Genomic DNA, 19,133 nt, shown 5'->3' with positions numbered 1-19,133 from the left:
ATTTATCTTTCATTATCATAGCTAATAAAAATATGATAAAATAGTAAATTAAGGAAAATTGTTTTGTAGTGCTGTCAAAATAATAATAATAATAATGTGATTAATTGCACACAAAATAATAGTGTTTGTTTACATAATATGTGTGTGCTGTGTACATTATGCATAAATACACAAATATACAGTTTATATATTTAGAAAATGTCCATATATATATATATATATATATATATATATATACATATGAACATACATTTTTCCAATAGGCTAAATATATGCATGCGTGTGCGTGCATTTATATATACATAAAAATAAACCGCACACACATTATGTAAACAAATACTTTTTTTGACAGCACTATGGTTTTGTGTCTTGTATAGTTTTAATATCATCCCATAATATTTCTCTCTCTCTCGCTCTATGTATATATATATATATATATATATATATATATATAAAATCAAAATTACATTCTAACACAAAAGTTTCCCCTAATTGTCTTTTATCATCAACACATGTAATGAAAAATGTATAAACCAGAAATATTATTAAATTATTATGTTTTTTTTTTGTGGTGCACAATGAAAAGAGCTGATGCATGCAAGATCGAATTTACCACATTTAATTCAAAGGTCATCTATAAAGCAGAAATGGAAAAAAAGTAGACATTTCCTGAGCAGACAAAAGAGGACAGAATGTTTCAGTGAAGTTTATTTAAGCCTAAGCATTTTAAATTCATTCATCTCATACATCCTCTTAGATACATATTTACACATGTACACAGATACACGTCTGATACGTGAAAACATTGAGAGGCAAAACGAACATGCAGCAATGTGCCACATAAAATTTAAATAGAAATGAACAATGATTTTTGTATCACTGAACATGTTAAAAAGACAACATGGGGACATGAACATTTAAGCACAGTAAGGCTGTGGTCATCATTATGGCTTGATTGAATCAGCTGATTTGAAGAATACAGATATTCATGAACTTTAAGCTGTGGGAAATACTTATTCAGCATTAAAATGAGTCTTACAAAAGCTGAATGATAGTTACATGCCAATTATCACTTTCCAGACATGACATTTTGAAAGAAATCAAATCAACCTGTGGTGACAAAATAAATGACGTGAACGCAATTTGAAAAATTGCAATAATTGTACATGAATGGTGCAGAACAGTAAAGGGACAAATACAACAAAATACAATGAAATACATTTCATTGACACACAACAATAGTGGTCATAATATACAGTATTGTTCAAAATAATAGCAGTACAATGTGACTAACCAGAATAATCAAGGTTTTTCGTATATTTTTTTATTGCTACGTGGCAAACAAGTTACCAGTAGGTTCAGTAGATTCTCAGAAAACAAATGAGACCCAGCATTCATGATATGCACGCTCTTAAGGCTGTGCAATTGGGCAATTAGTTGAATTAGTTGAAAGGGGTGTGTTCAAAAAAATAGCAGTGTGGCATTCAATCACTGAGGTCATCAATTTTGTGAAGAAACAGGTGTGAATCAGGTGGCCCCTATTTAAGGATGAAGCCAACACTTGTTGAACATGCATTTGAAAGCTGAGGAAAATGGGTCGTTCAAGACATTGTTCAGAAGAACAGCTTACTTTGATTAAAAAGTTGATTAGAGAGGGGAAAACCTATAAAGAGGTGCAAAAAATGATAGGCTGTTCAGCTAAAATGATCTCCAATGCCTTAAAATGGAGAGCAAAACCAGAGACACGTGGAAGAAAACGGAAGACAACCATCAAAATGGATAGAAGAATAACCAGAATGGCAAAGGCTCAGCCAATGATCACCTCCAGGATGATCAAAGACAGTCTGGAGTTACCTGTAAGTACTGTGACAGTTAGAAGACGTCTGTGTGAAGCTAATCTATTTTCAAGAATCCCCCGCAAAGTCCCTCTGTTAAAAAAAAGGCATGTGCAGAAGAGGTTACAATTTGCCAAAGAACACATCAACTGGCCTAAAGAGAAATGGAGGAACATTTTGTGGACTGATGAGAGTAAAATTGTTCTTTTTGGGTCCAAGGGCCACAGGCAGTTTGTGAGACGACCCCCAAACTCTGAATTCAAGCCACAGTACACAGTGAAGACAGTGAAGCATGGAGGTGCAAGCATCATGATATGGGCATGTTTCTCCTACTATGGTGTTGGGCCTATTTATCGCATACCAGGGATCATGGATCAGTTTGCATATGTTAAAATACTTGAAGAGGTCATGTTGCCCTATGCTGAAGAGGACATGCCCTTGAAATGGTTGTTTCAACAAGACAATGACCCAAAACACACTAGTAAACGGGCAAAGTCTTGGTTCCAAACCAACAAAATTAATGTTATGGAGTGGCCAGCCCAATCTCCAGACCTTAATCCAATTGAGAACTTGTGGGGTGATATCAAAAATGCTGTTTCTGAAGCAAAACCAAGAAATGTGAATGAATTGTGGAATGTTGTTAAAGAATCATGGAGTGGAATAACAGCTGAGAGGTGCCACAAGTTGGTTGACTCCATGCCACACAGATGTCAAGCAGTTTTAAAAAACTGTGGTCATACAACTAAATATTAGTTTAGTGATTCACAGGATTGCTAAATCCCAGAAAATAAAAATGTTTGTACAAAATAGTTTTGAGTTTGTACAGTCAAAGGTAGACACTGCTATTTTTTTGAACACACCCCTTTCAACTAATTGCCCAATTGCACAGCCTTAAGAGCGTGCATATCATGAATGCTGGGTCTTGTTTGTTTTCTGACAATCTACTGAACCTACTGGTAACTTGTTTGCCACGTAGCAATAAAAAATATACTAAAAACCTTGATTATTCTGGTTAGTCACATTGTACTGCTATTATTTTGAACAATACTGTACAATATGTGTGTGTGTGTGTGTGTGTATGTATAAATACATATATACACACACACACACACACATACTCACACACAGACACACACACACACTGTTTTAATGGAAAACATGAGATAAAAGTTAATATCTGTACAAATCTTTTACAGGAAATAATTTAAACTATACAGCTGTTTTAGATTAATACATACAGTGAATAACAGGACTTTTCAGCAGGCATAACCTCAAGAATCTTTATCGTATAAAACATAATTTCATTGTCTTGCTGCTACAGCAAATCAGACAGGAGCTTTAGACGCCAAAAAAATCAGACATTTCAAAAAGACACTGATATTCTCAACGCAAGATCAATAAAACCAGTGGAAGCTCATGTGGTCATACATTAAAATCCAACGAGAGTCCTTGTTATAAAGACTTTTAAAACCGCAGGCTGCTCTGATGTTAATGCCGACTCGACCAAGAGCCCTTTTCTTTTTTAATCTTTGAGGAAACTCATGCAGACGTGAAACAAACAGCATCACGCTGATACTTTCAAAGTGACGAAGAATTTCCACGGGGGAACAGCAGACACTGAATGACCTTTTTTCTCTCTCTTATGAAGGAGAGAAGGTTGAGAAAGTGTGACACTCTATATAAAATATCTTGAATAGCGTATATTGACCGCAGAGGGCAATTCCTTTCTCGGGTGACGAGGTTAAATACAGTACAGAGACTGGAGGAGCTTCAGTAGAAAGTGCACTGTGTCTGAGCTGCCACAAGGCGGTGGAGCAGCAGCTTCAGGGTTTGATGTCTGAGAAGCTTGTGTAGGTTTCACTGCAGCTGGAGGATGTGCTGAGGTTTCCAGACCCACTGCCTTCTGTGGAAAAAACACACATTCGTAAAATGAAGATTTCATGACAGGGATTTGTAGTGTGGTGAAAGAAAAGCGGGATGTCGTGTTACCTGAGCTGGAGAGGGATTGAGAAGATTTGGATTCTCCGATGAGAGTCAGCAGGTTTGCAGCAGGGACCCAGCCCTCCTTATTGGATCGCAGATTACGTACAAACCTGAATCAGCACAAACACATTGATGTAAAATGTGTGGCAAAAAAACAACACCAACACCACAAAAAATAAAATAAAAAATAAAAACCTATATAAGCTAAATGCTAAAAAAAAAAAAAAATTACGATTTTTATTTGCCTTCAATAACTAATGATGTTACAGAAAAACTGAAGTTCTGGAATGCAGAACATATCTGGAATCACAAGATGAATCGTGCTCAATTCATTCAGTATATTAATAAATCAACCATGTGAATTAAATATTTATAATGTTAAATACATACATAAGATAAATAAGCTGTTTTGTCAAAAATTAAGGCAGAAATATTTTAGTATGCATGGGGGTGCACTGTCCTTAATAAAAAATAGTAATTATAGTAAAATAAAATAAAAATAATTATAAATATCAGATCAACCTTTTTATTAAAATAAAATTTGAAATGTAGCTTTGGCAACTTACTAAAATAAGTTTAACTTAAAGCACTAAAATTTCTAACACACACACGCACGCGCGCACACACACACACACACACACACACACAAAACTACCGTATTTTCCGCACTATAAGGTGCACCGGATTATAAGGCACACCTTCAATGATTGGCCTATTTTAGAACTGTTTTCAAATATAGGGCGCACCGGATAATAAGGCGCATAGAATAGAAGATTCTGCAGTCAAATGTTTGACTGGGTTTTTGTTATGCATCCACTAGATGGAGCTGTGCTAAACAGTGTTTAGTACTCGAGACTCGGACTCGGTCTTGGACTCGGTCTCGAGACCGTATTTTAATGGTCTCGGTCTTGTCATGGACTCGTGTGCATTTTGACTCGGTATTGACTCGGACTCGAACATATTAGGAATCGGACTTATGCCCGAGTCCACTCGAGTCCCAATCAAAATATTTCATGATTATTACTGTATGTTAATGTTTATTTAAATTGATGTATGATTGACACATCCAATAACTGGTGATTTTCTTTTGACGTGAGACGTTAGGCAAGCAACACAATGCGTGGCGTGTCTGTTTTTAATTCGGCTCCCATGTTAACAGGTTAGATCTTGCAGACTGCCTGCGTGAGACGCGCGGAAAACCCGTGCATGCTAGAAATAGAACCGACGCCTATTTTTCACGCGACACGCGTGCATGTTGGAAGCGTTTCCAGGCAAAATATACTAGGAAAATATGTTTGTATGTTATTTTGTACACAAATACATATTAATTCATGACATTTGGATATTTGAAAGTCTATAGGTTGACATAAATTCAGATATAAATGTAATTTAAAAAATAAATTAAGAATGATCGATTGTCAAATATTGCACCTGTCAAACATAGCCTACTCTATTTTGCCGTCAATACTGTTGACGGTGTCCTATCAGTAGGTGTGTTAAAAAAAAAAAAAAAAAAAAAGTTGATAGAAGACAAGAGCCTGGTTTTTTGGCGGTCTCCCTCTATGTCACCTACAGCAGCAGCAGCGCGCCAAGCGCCGCATGCAGGCACGCTTCTGGTGTGTAAAGACAGAAAACGCGAAGCAGCCACCACGCTTCTGGCACGCAGCAGAGACGCCACGCAGCCAGTGTGTCACCGGCCTTAAGTTAGCTTCCTGCCATCCGCCTGTAGTGATCCCGCTTTCTAGAAAGCCACATTGCTATATTATTTCTCTCAACTGTGTTATTTTTACAAAGTAGGACAAAATGGTCACAGAAAAAAAACAAATATTGTTTAATTAAATTATATGGACTGACTGTCTCAACACTAAACATCTTCCCCCAAAAACATGTCTGACAGAATGCATTGAACTTATATGGCATTTCATCCAGCTTTCTTCCCCTGGCACATACACACTTTTGGATGAAATTTTCCTGGACAGTCAGTCGGCTCTTGTGTGTATGCCCTCCGTAACTAAAAAAAACTTCGACTAGTGTGTATTTTACCCTGCATTAAAACGCACCATCCAGGGAAATTAGCATTAGATTATCCGTTGCTGTTACAGAAAGTGATGAAATGGTAACTTTTGTCAGTCCCCGCTTCCTCTGCGCCAGTAGAGAGAGTTTTTTAGTCTGGGTGGATTGATCATGAGACCACATCGTGCTTGGTTGGGTAGCAGGATGGTCTCCTCACTTATTTTTTTGAAAAGTAATTATGCCCATCTGTAATCTTCACAACATCTAAAGTGCACATAATCCAAGACATTGTAAGGATATTAGCAGTCATTAGATAAGCTTCAAGGTTAAAAGTTATGTAAAAGCTGTTACAGTTGAACATTTACAGGTATAGTGGTACAGTAATGTTACTTGTACTAGAAGTGTTATGTAGAATTACAATATAGAGTCGTACAGTAATATTATGTGTACTAGAAAGGTTATATGGATGTGTATAGTGGTACAACGGTGTTGTGTGAAAATAAGCACTTAATATTGACAAGTAATAATTCATAATACTAATAAAATTACCTTTACACCACATACTATGTGGCCCTTTTAACCTTTATTGTTTCCACCAAACATTTGACATACTCTTGAAGATTTCTTTAGGTCTTGTCTCAGACCCAATCTCTCTGGTCTCGGTCTTGACTCGGACTCGACCCTTTCTGAACTCGGTCTTGACTCGGACTCGACCCTTTCTGGACTCGATCTGGACTCGGACTCGAATGAGCTGGTCTCGACTACAACACTGGTGCTAAAGGGAATGTCAACAAAACCTTGATCCATATATAAGGCGCTCCGGATTATAAGGCGCACTGTTGTTTTTTGAGAAAATTAAAGGCTTTTAAGTGCGCCTTATAGTGCAGAAAATAGGGTAAGACTGAAATATAATTAAATTAAACCTTAATAGTAACATAAAAAAGAAAAAAAAAGAAAAAATAGAGAAATAAATCAAATTAAAAATAATAATGAAATCTATAGTATATAAATCAAAACACTGATTCAGGACAGTCATAATGGTTTAGATTTAGATAATTATTGATTCATTGAATGATCAGCTTGTGCGTCATAGTGGTTTGCAATGTGTAACATCCAGGATGAGTAAACACTGACAGAATTGTCACAGTATTTCCATACACCTGAATGTGTGAATCTTACCAGCGTCCATCGTCTCCCTCTCTCACCAGCTGAACTGAGTCTCCGCTCTTGACCGTCAGCTCCTGTGGTCCGTTTTTGTCATGGTCGGCAACTACCACGTACCTGCCTGGAGACTGCGTGCACACACAAACACCATCAGTGGCCAAACTAAAGATACCTGCAAACAAACATGGATGAGACTCAAGAAAACGTGTCGCTGAGCCACAATGACTCACCAGCTTTTTCCCTCCCTCATCCTCAGGATCAGAGTTCATGGGATCCTCGGCACTCGAGTAACCGTCGTTCTCCTCAGACGCGTCCACAGACAGCGATGCCTTGGAGAAGCCTTGTGGAAGAGAGGATGAGTGAAACACAATTGTGACATGTGGCTCATGGAGTGACACTGATAGAGAGAAAGAAGTGGTGCTCCACAAAGATGGAAAGGTGAAGAAGAGACAGGCTCTGTTTCAAAACTTAGTGAGCTAATTTGCTGTCTACAGCCTACAAAGTCATCTGTCTTCTAAGGCAGCATGCTCAATATAAAGTTTTTCTTGGATTTCAAAAGAGTGTGGCGTTAACATGTTGCTAAGCTAACACTACAATTTTGCTAAAAAATTGCTAGTAGATTTTGAAATCAAATGGAAAGAAATAGGAAGTAACACTGAAATAAATGTAAAACTTTGTAGCAGAAAGAGTGAAATAGTATTTTTTTTTTTTTACAGTTTAGTCAACCTTACTTTCGACCTAAATCACCATCTAAGATGTTTTCATTGAGACTTTGCATTGGGAGTGTGCACATGATGCCTATGTAGGCAGCACACTAAGTTTTGAACCAAATCCAGTGTCTCTTTCTCTCGTATCTATTTGAAAAGAGGAACTGCTCCAGGCACTGATATAACAGGATGAGCTGTTTGTGTTTTATGTTCAGACAGCCATGACACCAATGATTTTGATGACACTTTGTGAATATGACACATTCTCAAATCATACAAAACATGTTTATGGAGAGATCCATAAAGCGTTTTAGGTCTGAATCAGTGGATAGTAATGGAGCCTGGAAGAGTGTTTGGTAGAAAGGGATCTGTGGTTTCAGAATCGTAAAAGTGAATCTAGAACTAGCACCGCAAACCAGCAGACAGGAACCCAAACCAGACGCTCATGCAGCGTTAAACGCAAGTGTTTCCTCACCAAGGGAAGTGCAAGTAGAAATTCTTGCACAATTTGACAGATTTTGGGTTGTAAATGTACAGATTTAAGGTATTAACATGAATTGACTGTAAAAATACTGTATTTAAAGGAAATGAAAATTCTGTCTGTATTTACTCGCCCTCATGTTGCTCCAAACCTGTATGACTTTTTGTTTTGTGGAAACAAAAGACTTTTGCATGCAGTAAATACAAACGGGAACCGAAGCTTTCAAATTTCAAAAGGGGTGAAAAAGTATAACGTAAATGCAAAAATCTCTTCAAGAGCTTTGTGTGAGTTAACAGGTTGAAACTTCATATTCAATGAAAATCTCTTAGAAACATTACAGGTATTAGTCCAATTTATAAATGAATCGTTCTTTTGAGTTGGATCGATTCAAATGAAGTGACTGAACCAGTCTGACTCATTCATGACTCAAGTTCATTTCACTGAATCAGGATCTCATTGCAATGATCATCGAATTAAAACCTCATAACAGTCAGTCAGTCAATAATAACACTCCTGTGATACTTTATGGTGTTTTACTTCTTTTTTTTTTTTTTTTTTTTTTTTTAAGGAAAATCCTTTAGTCTCCAATGTATTGCAAATGCATGGAAAACAGCCACCAGTAAATTGTGAAAAATATCTCCTTTTGTGTTCCACAGAAGAAATTCATACAGGTTTGGAACAACACGAGTGTGAGTAAATAAAGAGGATTTATTTTTTTAGTGAGCACTTCTGTCAAAGAGATGCCATTTTAGCGCCGTGATTTATTCTGCAAACCACCAATTACAGTGCAATAATATCAAACCCTGTGGTTAGTGTTTGCCAGTCTGTTTGGAAGTTCTCTGTGAGAGAGCAATAGAGACAAAGTTCATTCCCACACCAGGCATCTAGTTACCTCTCCTTTTAGTCTGCAACAGACTAGAAGTGCTCATCCATCTCACTCGGGTAAGAGTGATGTGAGGACCTGCGTCTAAGGAAGAGGCAGCTGATAAGATGTCAAAGACTCCACCGATTTACCAACCACTCCACAGTTTTTGGTTGGGTGTACAGCACAAGTAATTTTGTTCGGATTGTAAATGCTTAAAAGGACAGTCCACCCAAAAATGAAAATTTTATATCATAATTTATTCACCTTCATGTTATTCTAAACCTGTATGACTTTCTTTTTTTTCTGTGGAACACAAAAGAGGTTATCAACATTCTTCGAAATATCATTTTTTGTGCTCAGCAGAAATAAACAAACTCCTCTCAGGTTTGGGACGACATAAGATGAATAAACAATGACAGAATGATCATATTTTTGGGTGAACTACCCTTTAACACTTAATATTGTTTTAATTACTTTAGGCTGATGTATGAAAGATGGCGAAATAATATATATGATGGTGAAATAAAACTCGGCAACCACACAATATGATAAAATGAATATTTGGGAACACTGGTCACGGCTGATGTTGGAGGGAGTTTTCAGGGGACAGTGTACCTCTGAAGCCAAACGGTGTAGGATCACTCTTAATCTCATGTCTTTTAGTTTTGTGGTCAGGACTAGGGGGGGATGATCCTGCAGCCAAAGCAAGGAGCGAGAAAGAAAGGGATAAGAGGACAAAAAAAATCAGGAGGGAAGAAAGAGAAAGTCTATAACAGGGTTAAAGGAAAGATTCTTAAATATTAGAAAGAAAAAAGTGGCTTACACTGTGCCTCAACTATCTGCAATGCCATAAAACGTGGTAATAGTTTTCAGAAACTGACCTGATCCAAAACCCCACTCTTATAACCATATATTAAAAAAATGTGTGGTTATGGGAGTAAGCAAGAATGTAAATAAATGGCTAGCATTTTCAGCTTTGGTGTCGACACATTATTGTTTCTGGAAACAAGTTATATCACATCTGGTTAAGGCACAGTGAATAGCTCTTAAGTGGTGATTGATCTAAATTGTAATACTACCAAGATTACACTATGATGTTAAACTGCTGCTAATCTAGATTTCTGATCTACACTAGAGTCTAGTGTTTTCTGAAACTACAGTATACCTGCAGGGCAGACAGAGACCATGGGTAGTGTTAGGCTTTTGCCACCAGGGGGCACTATCGGTTCTGCAAGCCAAATATTAAACATTTCAACTGTTAAAGCTGTGTTAAGCTTTCCTTTATAGAAGTGTAGAGTACACCCTGTCTAAAAGTATGACACATTATTCTTGTATAAAGCTGGGAGTCCTCCTGTTGTACCTTTTTGACTCTTGAGGTTACTGAAGCCCTGCAGTGTAAAGCGCTTTTTAGCCACTGCAGCTCTCTCAGTGTTGGGACTGGTGACAGTCTCGTCTATTCTCCACAGAGACAGAGAGACAGATCAGAGAGGAAGGGGAAATAATGAAGGACGTTACAGGTTTAGTCAAGAAAAAGAAACACAGGGGTTACAAAGAGCATCAGAGAAATTCACAGTCTAAGCAGCAAGAGGAAAGATCGCAGCATTCTGAACTGTGGGACACGTTAGACTGACTGATGTCTTATATTTCCTGTGTAATATGGGGAAAGATGGCTTTCGAAGATGTTTTGATCATCGAGTGTGTAGTGAGACCATATATGTGTATGTTGAGCAGGGCTGACTGACCTTTGACCTTATCATTATTTTTAGGTAAGACTGCTGTACTGGGATCTGCTGCTGTGGGTTCAGTTTTCTTCTCTTCTCCTTTCTTGAGGGTCTTTGGGGTGGTCTTGAAGGGGCTCAGGGTTAGGCTGGTGCTGGTGGGAGTTAACTGTGAGATCTGATCTGAGCTCTTCTGCTGGCGTGCTTCTGAGATAACAACACACAATAAAACTGATGAGGTGAAGGGGTCTTTTTATATGCAATACTGTTCAAAGGATTGAGAGGGATCTTTTTGTTGTTGTTGTTTTTGAAAGCGTCTTTTGCTCAGTAAGGCTGCAAGTTTTTTTTATTTTAATATATTTTGATTTTTTTCCCCTGGGAAAGCTGAATTATCAGCATAACTCCAGTTTTCAGAGTCACGTGATCCTTAATAGTAATTCTAATATGAGACACTGGACCACAAAACCAGTCATAAGGGCCAATTTTAAGAATATACATCATCTGAAAGCTGAACAAATGTTTTTGTTAGGATCCGACAATATTTGGAATCTGTGGGTGCAAAAAAAAATCTAAATATTGAGAAAATCAGTATGCATCAATATTGAAAACAGCTTTTTTGGGGGGAAACCATGATACTATCACAAAGGATTCTTTGATTAAGAACAGCATTTATAAAAACAGATTTTTTTAAATAAAATTAGAAATGCATTTATTGTTACTACTGATCAATTTAATGCATCCTTGCTAAATCAAAGTAATGATTTCACTCAATAAAGAAACAAAATCAATTTATTTCACCCCTGCAGGCCTTTAGCTGCCCCGTTAGAACCTTCCGGATCTCGTTCACCCATGACGTTTTGATCTCTGGTGTCGGCGCCTGAAGATAACCAATAAAATGATCAGAAAGGTAAGTGACAGGATCACAGAGCGTTGCTTTAAGTTATGAACATTCAATGCCATTTAAATATAGGATATTTTTAATAAGCACAATTTTGAAGTGTACCTGTACAATGAACACCTCCTCTCGAGAATTACACCAGACCTCAAACTTTTTGTTGTCTCCTTTTGCATTTTCAGTAATACCTACAGCAGTCATCTGTCAGAGGAAAATATGATTAAAAATAATCTGACTCAGACAGGAAACTGATATTCCCTGTCATGCAAAAATATATCTAATTTACCTGGAATGGAATGGAATTTACTCAAATGAAAACACAAATTAAACATTCAGATTTCATTTACATTTTTCTGGGTTATACTACACTAAAAATGATCAATTATTCCTTGTTAATATTTGTAATAGAACGGTTTTGATAAAGAAACTGATTTAGGATTATAAAGTGATTTGGGGGATTACATTTTTAGTTACCAGCCTGCATTTTAAATACTACTTTAAATATTTGGTGCTTACACTGAGCGAGTGTTTGAAGCTGTATGAAGGTGCTTTCTCATAACCCTCTCCGTTCTCCTCTCGTTTCTTACAGAAGAGCAGAGCTTTCTCGTGCAGGAACAGGTGTCTCTGCATAGGCTTGAAGCGAGCCAGGTCTTTCACCTTCGCGTGACCCTTCTTATGCTCCGTCCACACGCTGAACGACCCCTGCATCATCAGACGCCCCAGGTCACTGAGGTTGCCCTGGAAGCACAGGTCAGAGGTCAACAGCTACTCCAAAGGCGACTTACATTATTGGAAACCATTAAGTGAACAATAAATTTCACAATGTGTGTAAATGACATCCTTACTTCATATCCAGTGATGGCGATAAGGTGCATGGAGTCATTCACAGCTTTCAGGATGCCCAGAATAGATGATAGCGCCTCCTGCAGGTCATCCTCACCCTCACAGCCTTTACTGTACTTCAGCAGTTCCTGACCGAAACACACATGAACACAGAGCTTACATCAGTGAGAGGTGCAAACATGAGTTTTATATCTGCACATGTACTCTGGGTCTATTTACCTTCAGTAAGAGCTGGTATTTGGTTATTCTCTGCACTGGTTTGAGCAGGTACGAGTCCAAACCAAGCTTATGTTCCAGTTTCTTTTGACACTCCTGAAAACAACACACACAAATTCTCTATTTGTTAATTTTAATTTTTTTACTATGATTTTTTTCTTATTATAATAATGATTATTATGATTTAAATATTATTATTAAACTATTATTTAACTATTATAATTAATATTAATTAAATTCTACATTTAAATTAATTTTTATTGTTAATATTTATTAAATAATACTTTTTTTCTAATAATTGTTTTTATTTTACTTATAATTAATAATAAAAAAAATAATAATAATGTTCAGAACTTTGGTGTCGGTAAAACATTTTTAAAAATAAATTAATGTGTTAATTGTGACATAAAAGTTCAAGTAAATACATTAACATTTTTACAAAAACGGTCTATTTCAACAACTATTTCAAGATTTTAAGCACCAAATCAGCATATTAGAATGATTTCTGAAGGATCATATGACGCTGAAGACTGGAGTAAATGATACTGTAATTCCAGCTTTGCATCACCTGAAAAAAATAAATTTTTAAATATACTAAAATAGAAAAACGTTGTTTTAAATGGTAATAATAGAGTATTTCCAAAATTACTGTTTCAACTCTATTTTAGATAAAATAAATGCAGCCTTAGTGAGTAAAGAGACTTTTTTCATAAACACACGTACAGTGCACAAAAAAAAAAAACAATTATACCGAATCTAAACTTTTGAACAGTAATGTTTATCGGGTCCTATATGCTGTATTCCTAATATATTACATGCGGTTCTCTATAATATGACCCGTTTAAATTACAGAAAGATATATGTGCTTATGTGCAATGTATAGCCTTAATGTCTAACAGCATCTTTAGTGTCTTTGTAAAGTGAGATGACCTGGAAGAAAGCGCAGTCAGAGCACTGTCTCCAAAGAGACTCGGAGCGAGGCTTGTTCTGACAGTACTTCTCATAGATCTGCAGATCCGTCATCTAAGAAACATGAAAATTAGCTTTGCATAATCTTTTCAATAATGTATTCACTCAGAACAGCACAGGATGTAACTTCCAACTCACTCGCTCCAAGAAACACCGGCCCACAAGCTCAGGATAGTCTGTGTACGCCTCTAGTTCACGAAGAAAAGTCCTGAAATATATAGAGAGCGAACAGAGAGAATAAGAAGTGCTTTATCGTTATAAAACCACACAAGTGGAAGCTAAAACAGACACTGATGGTTCACTCACTTCTTGTGGAACTGGTATATCTCAGGCATATTCCCAAACAGGACGTCCTTCTTGTGAAGCAGTGTATTGGGGATGAGGTGAGCCATAGCAGGATTGTCCATTTCTGCTCCATAACCCTAAACACAAATTAATCTGTCAAGTCTAATGTATTAAAAAAATCAGAACTAATCTGACCTCTAGAGGTTGAAAATATCAGTGCAGCTCACCTCCAGCACACACAGCAGCTCCTCAACATACGCTCGCTCCGTCTCCAACAGCTCGTTCATCACATGCCTGTAGTGGACAGACATGAAACACATAATCCAAACAGAGAGACACAATTAGAGCTGATTTTCCTCCATTTGTAATAAGCTCCCGACTGACCGTCTAAGCACAGCAAAGTTCTCCTCTTCATCAGAGACAGACGGGTGTCTGCTGCCATCACTCTGTAAGTTTATCTCTCCCTGCAAATATACACAACCCTGCATTAGTGTCTTCAAAATGTGTTTAGTTTAACTCTGTCACTTTAATAAAATCACAAATACCATGGAGAAGTTGGTTTGGCAGAAAATTATTAGCTCAACATTCTCTCAAATTAACTGTTTAAATAATAACCACTAAGGTTGTCAATATGAAGATAATCTGTACAATTAAAATTAAACAAATAAAAAAACATTCCACTTAAGTTTATGAGTTAAGAGTTTAATTTCCACACTCTCCGATCACGAGACCCATATAATAGAATAAAAATTCCTTCATCATGTTATGATCAGTTAACAAGCTTAAGTGTAAAGAAATGCATATGTTGAGGGTACAATGTGACCAATGCTGCATTAATTATCAATATCATAGCAGTCATATAAATATGATTGCTTATCCATTCAAGAAAGCACTGTTTAGTAATGAGATACCTACTTTTCTGCAGTTTCCATTGATGATATCACCCTCTATCGTCTTCTCCCTATGAGCTGGGATAAAAGCACACTTATATTAATAAACTTATAAAAAATATATATTTTATGTTATATACATTGCTTTTTGTGTCATGTCCATTGTGAACACTAGAAGGCAGGAGAGTACAGTGGGTGAAAGGGTCCGCCATGTCTGCTGTGCATGAGTGACCATAAGTAGCTAATGGCTAGTGTGTGTATGAGTGTGAAGGGGGTTAGGGGACGACATTGAGGGGACACAGACACTACTGCACTGCGGAGGAGAGAGGCCATTGCTAAACTGCTCCTTAGAAATGTGTTTGCCTCTGCATAAAACGCACAAGTCATGTGATATTCATTTTATTAGGAGTTAATTCAGAATTAAACTGCTGAATACTTTAGATATTTAGATATTCAAGCTGAGAACACAATAGTCCTTAACATGTGTAAACATATGCAAATGTGAACATTTGAGATGAATAAACTTGACTCAAAATGTTTGTTTTCAGTAGAATCACCACTAATCCAGAGTCCCAACACAACATATAAAAAGTCACATTTAGGTGGTTAACCTTCAGGACAAATGGGTGATTTGATGATGGCTTCAGGACGTGGGGCGACGGGCTGCACAGGTCGTGTCTGTTTGGCTGCTAACTTCTTCAGACTGACCCTTCTCTTCTCAAACATCTCCTGTATGGACAGCTGCTTCTGAAACACTTTGTCCACCTGATCCTGTTAGAGGACAGAGAAGGCATTCATTAAACACTAACAAACTAAAACCACAGAAGACATCATATAAGATATTCACATTCTCAATAACACTTTAATTAAAGGGGTCATGAACTGAGAAAACAAAATTCCCTAGATCTTATGATAAGCGGTCATTGTGCTATAAAAACTTTCTCAAAAAGATAAAAAACAGCTTATATTGAAGCCAATCTGCCAAAACGTCAGCTTGTGGAACGTGAAACTTTATGATGTAATAGTGTGGATAAGCACCACCTCTGCAGAAAATGATCAGAGCCTGCTTCTACATCATTAACTGTTAAGCCCCGCCTACAGCTGCAGGTTTATGCAGAAATCAAATTCTAAACTTTATTTGAAGATAACATTGTAAGTGACCTTAGAGAACGTCTTGGTTACGTATGGTAACCCCTTGTTCCCTGATGGAGGGAACGGAGACGTTGTGTCGAGTGTATGACACTAGGGGTCGCTCTTGGGAGCTCAATCTACTCAGAATCAATTCTGAGTTGTGGCATGAAGGACACAATGTCTCCATTCCCTCCATCAGGGAACGAGGGTTACCATACGTAATCGAGATGTTCCCTTTCTGTTGTTCACTTCGACGTTGTGTCGTAAACTATACTAAATGCCACAACTGCTGAACTCTGTCATGAGTCCAAGGGAGCACAGATGTTGACAAGCCAGCGTGTCACAACCAAATGCATCTCTCCTCCTCGTAACCTTCCATGTCCAAGACTTAAGACCTCACTCTCCAACATCCAGGAGAGCCACCATTGAGGCAGAGGTAACCACATTCAGAACACTAGTAGAAACTGATTTCATTCATAGATTATGAAATCTAACAAATGTATTAGGTGTAGCCCAACCTGCAACTCCACAGATATCTGCTAGAGAGTCCCTGTTCACCAGGGCTGCTGATACAACCATGCCCCTGGTAGAATGAGCCTTCACACTCCCAGTCCCAGAGGATGTGTTTGATGGCCTCCGTCTGCTTCTGTACCATTGAGAAATGCTGGAAAAATCCTCCCTCGGTCTTACCAAAGAGACCAACCTGTGAAATGGGGGCTTCGAGAACAGCGTAATTTCTTGGCTTCCCACAACTTAGCCAGGTTGAGCCACAGGTGGCGTTCCTGCACTGCTAGTGTGGACATCACCCTACACAGAGCCTGCGCACTACCTCTGGGTTAGGACCACCTGTGCAGTTCTTTCAACACCTTTACCTGGTTGACCTGCAGGATGACCATAGCGTGTAGGGCGGACACAGCTTGTCCAGAGGCCGCATTAGCCTTCACCACCAGGGACGAAGAGAACTTACAGGCCCTGGATGGGAGTCTGGGGTGGCGTTTTGCAGGGCAAAGATGCACCACAATCGCTCTCTCTACCTGGGAAACCCAATAGGGCAGAGGAACCGGTTTATTGTGCTCTGGCTGTAAAGAGGGGCCTTCCACGATTTTGTCAATTCCTTGTGAAAGGCATCAAGGATAGGCTTAGTGTCCCTGGCAAAACTAATCCATCCTCCCCCATGCTCTTTCGTGGCACACATAGCTGTGGCCCCATACCTAGAGTTAGAAGGACCAGAGCCGAGTCAGCCGTGGCGACTCAGGGTATTTTATCGAAGAAACCGAGCCATGAGCACAACATGGGAAGTGCATCATAAGTGAGGCACGAACCAACCACAAGTGCTGCTTCAGTGAGAGCATGGCCCTGAACACTGAATACAGCACTCATGTCATTAGATCTAGATCTGCCAATCGCAACCAGAAACACAGCGATGGAAAGGCATGATGAACACACAATTACACCGTGTAACTGTTTCAGAGAAATTCCTCTTTTAGAGGAAATTAGCTCTTCTAGACAACACTTATCTGTGTATGAGTAGGGAGAGACCGCTGACCGTGCCTTAGATTCAACAATGAGGAAGTGATAGATGAAAGATTGCAACTTCTCCATAAGAGACGCAGCATTAGTATCAGAAAAAACAGAATGAGTGAACAAGTGGCTTTTTCTCAAAGATGTCAGCAGAGGTGTTCGGGCTCCCAAGTGCAAACCCTAGTGTTGTACACTCAACAATGTCACAGTGAATGACAGAAAAGGAACAGTACAAAACAATAAAAAAGGCAGTTCATGACCCCTTTAAATGACCAAAAACTCCATGCATATGAACAGTAAATATGTGTGTATAAATAAAAATCTATAAACATATCATGGCTCAGCATGTCAGCTTTTGTTTTTTAATGGTTTTTCAGTATTTTACCCTGAAGTCTTGTGTGAGCACCGACTCATAGTCCCTCCAAATTCCACTCAAATCTGTCAGCTTGTGTTGGTCGGGTGTTTCCAGGAAATTCTCAATCTCCTGAAGTGCTGACTCCGCCCCATCCTGTGACTGACACTTATCCACAGGCTGAGAGGCCAGCAGGTAGATCCCATCGTCACACCATTTAGTGGCCTGGAAGAAAAAGAAAAAGAGTCAATGATCATCAGTAAAGATGGCTTGTAGTCCATGCCTGGAAAGCAAAGGATGTGACAGAGGTCTGCATGGATTTTTATTTTTTTAGTCCTACTCCCGCAAGGTTATATCCCGCACCCACTCGCTTGCATTATGTATTCACACTTTGTTCACCCACTGTCTGCTAAGAATACATTTCTCCTCGACCCAACCATTTCCATTAAATTTAGATCTCGTTTCCAGAATCTCACATTTCTATTTCCGCTACTGAAAGAAAGCGAGATTGGCTATTTTTAACTAGTTACATGCTAATAAGTAACTAGTTAACAGTTAGAATTGGTCCCTGTACTAAAGTGTTACCAATCCATTTGATGATACATCGTGCAACTTCAGAAAAATGTCAACACAGAAAAGAAAGTGTCTTTTGTTGAGCGTTTTTGAGGGAACCTGAACAGTGCTGATGAAGGAATCAATGGCTGGGCCTGCTGTACCTTCTCTAAACACTGGTGTAGCTCCATGGCTTTGAGCAGATAGGCTTTCTTGGCCTTGAGGATGCTGTTGATCTCGTCGCACACAGCCCGCAGCTCAGAGCATTTGGGCAGGATGGAGTCCACAGCGTAATGAGACGCTTCAATCAGCTGGTCAGCATCACATGCTAGAGTCAGCGCTCGGTCCAACACCTCCTACACACAGAGAGAGGGAGGGAAAGATTTCATCATTCAGTACTATTATGCACACTTCAAAAAGTTTTAAAGAACATTTTAGGAACTTTTATTTAGCAAGGATACATTCAATTGAAAAAAAATATTACACTAAATATAATTTATATTGACAGTATAGTTATAATGTTAATCTTTTTTATTTCAAATAAATGCTGTTCCATTTCAAATAAATACAAATGTATCATGATTTCCACAATTATGAAGCAACTCAACTGTTTTGAACATTGATGCTAATAATGTTTCTTAAGTATCAAATCAGCAAATTAGACCGATTTGTGAAGAATGGTGACACTGAAGACTTGAAAACTGATTGAAAAA

The 19,133-nt window shown here is 38.1% G+C and overlaps 1 protein-coding gene across 5 annotated transcripts in view; it reads right to left on the bottom strand.

Moving 5' to 3' along the window:
• Positions 1–2,901: 2,901 nt before the first annotated feature.
• Positions 2,902–19,133, bottom strand: part of LOC113074081 (guanine nucleotide exchange factor DBS-like) — a 59,228-nt gene continuing 42,996 nt past the window's right edge. Inside the window, exons 11-33 of one of the 5 annotated variants that reach the window (XM_026246793.1) lie at positions 18,585–18,776; positions 17,902–18,093; positions 15,476–15,635; positions 14,890–14,942; positions 14,359–14,438; positions 14,202–14,268; positions 13,996–14,111; positions 13,828–13,897; positions 13,651–13,743; positions 12,724–12,816; positions 12,507–12,632; positions 12,178–12,399; positions 11,770–11,862; positions 11,565–11,643; positions 10,791–10,973; positions 10,409–10,501; positions 10,214–10,276; positions 9,664–9,741; positions 9,076–9,150; positions 7,226–7,335; positions 7,011–7,123; positions 3,825–3,928; positions 2,902–3,738 (exon numbers count right to left, since the gene is read on the bottom strand). In XM_026246793.1, coding sequence (XP_026102578.1) covers positions 3,659–3,738; positions 3,825–3,928; positions 7,011–7,123; positions 7,226–7,335; positions 9,076–9,150; positions 9,664–9,741; positions 10,214–10,276; positions 10,409–10,501; positions 10,791–10,973; positions 11,565–11,643; positions 11,770–11,862; positions 12,178–12,399; positions 12,507–12,632; positions 12,724–12,816; positions 13,651–13,743; positions 13,828–13,897; positions 13,996–14,111; positions 14,202–14,268; positions 14,359–14,438; positions 14,890–14,942; positions 15,476–15,635; positions 17,902–18,093; positions 18,585–18,776 — 2,535 coding nt within the window. In that variant the 3' untranslated portion in view covers positions 2,902–3,658. The remainder of the gene's footprint in view (positions 3,739–3,824; positions 3,929–7,010; positions 7,124–7,225; positions 7,336–9,075; positions 9,151–9,663; positions 9,742–10,213; positions 10,277–10,408; positions 10,502–10,790; positions 10,974–11,564; positions 11,644–11,769; positions 11,863–12,177; positions 12,400–12,506; positions 12,633–12,723; positions 12,817–13,650; positions 13,744–13,827; positions 13,898–13,995; positions 14,112–14,201; positions 14,269–14,358; positions 14,439–14,889; positions 14,943–15,475; positions 15,636–17,901; positions 18,094–18,584; positions 18,777–19,133) is intronic. The other 4 variants (XM_026246796.1, XM_026246795.1, XM_026246797.1 and 1 more) reach the window with 4 other exon arrangements.

The sequence above is a fragment of the Carassius auratus genome, unplaced genomic scaffold, assembly GCF_003368295.1.
Source record: "Carassius auratus strain Wakin unplaced genomic scaffold, ASM336829v1 scaf_tig00013616, whole genome shotgun sequence".
NCBI lineage: Eukaryota > Metazoa > Chordata > Actinopteri > Cypriniformes > Cyprinidae > Carassius > Carassius auratus.
The sequence above is the reverse complement of the archived record's forward strand: the minus strand, read 5'-3'. Positions and strand labels throughout refer to the sequence as shown.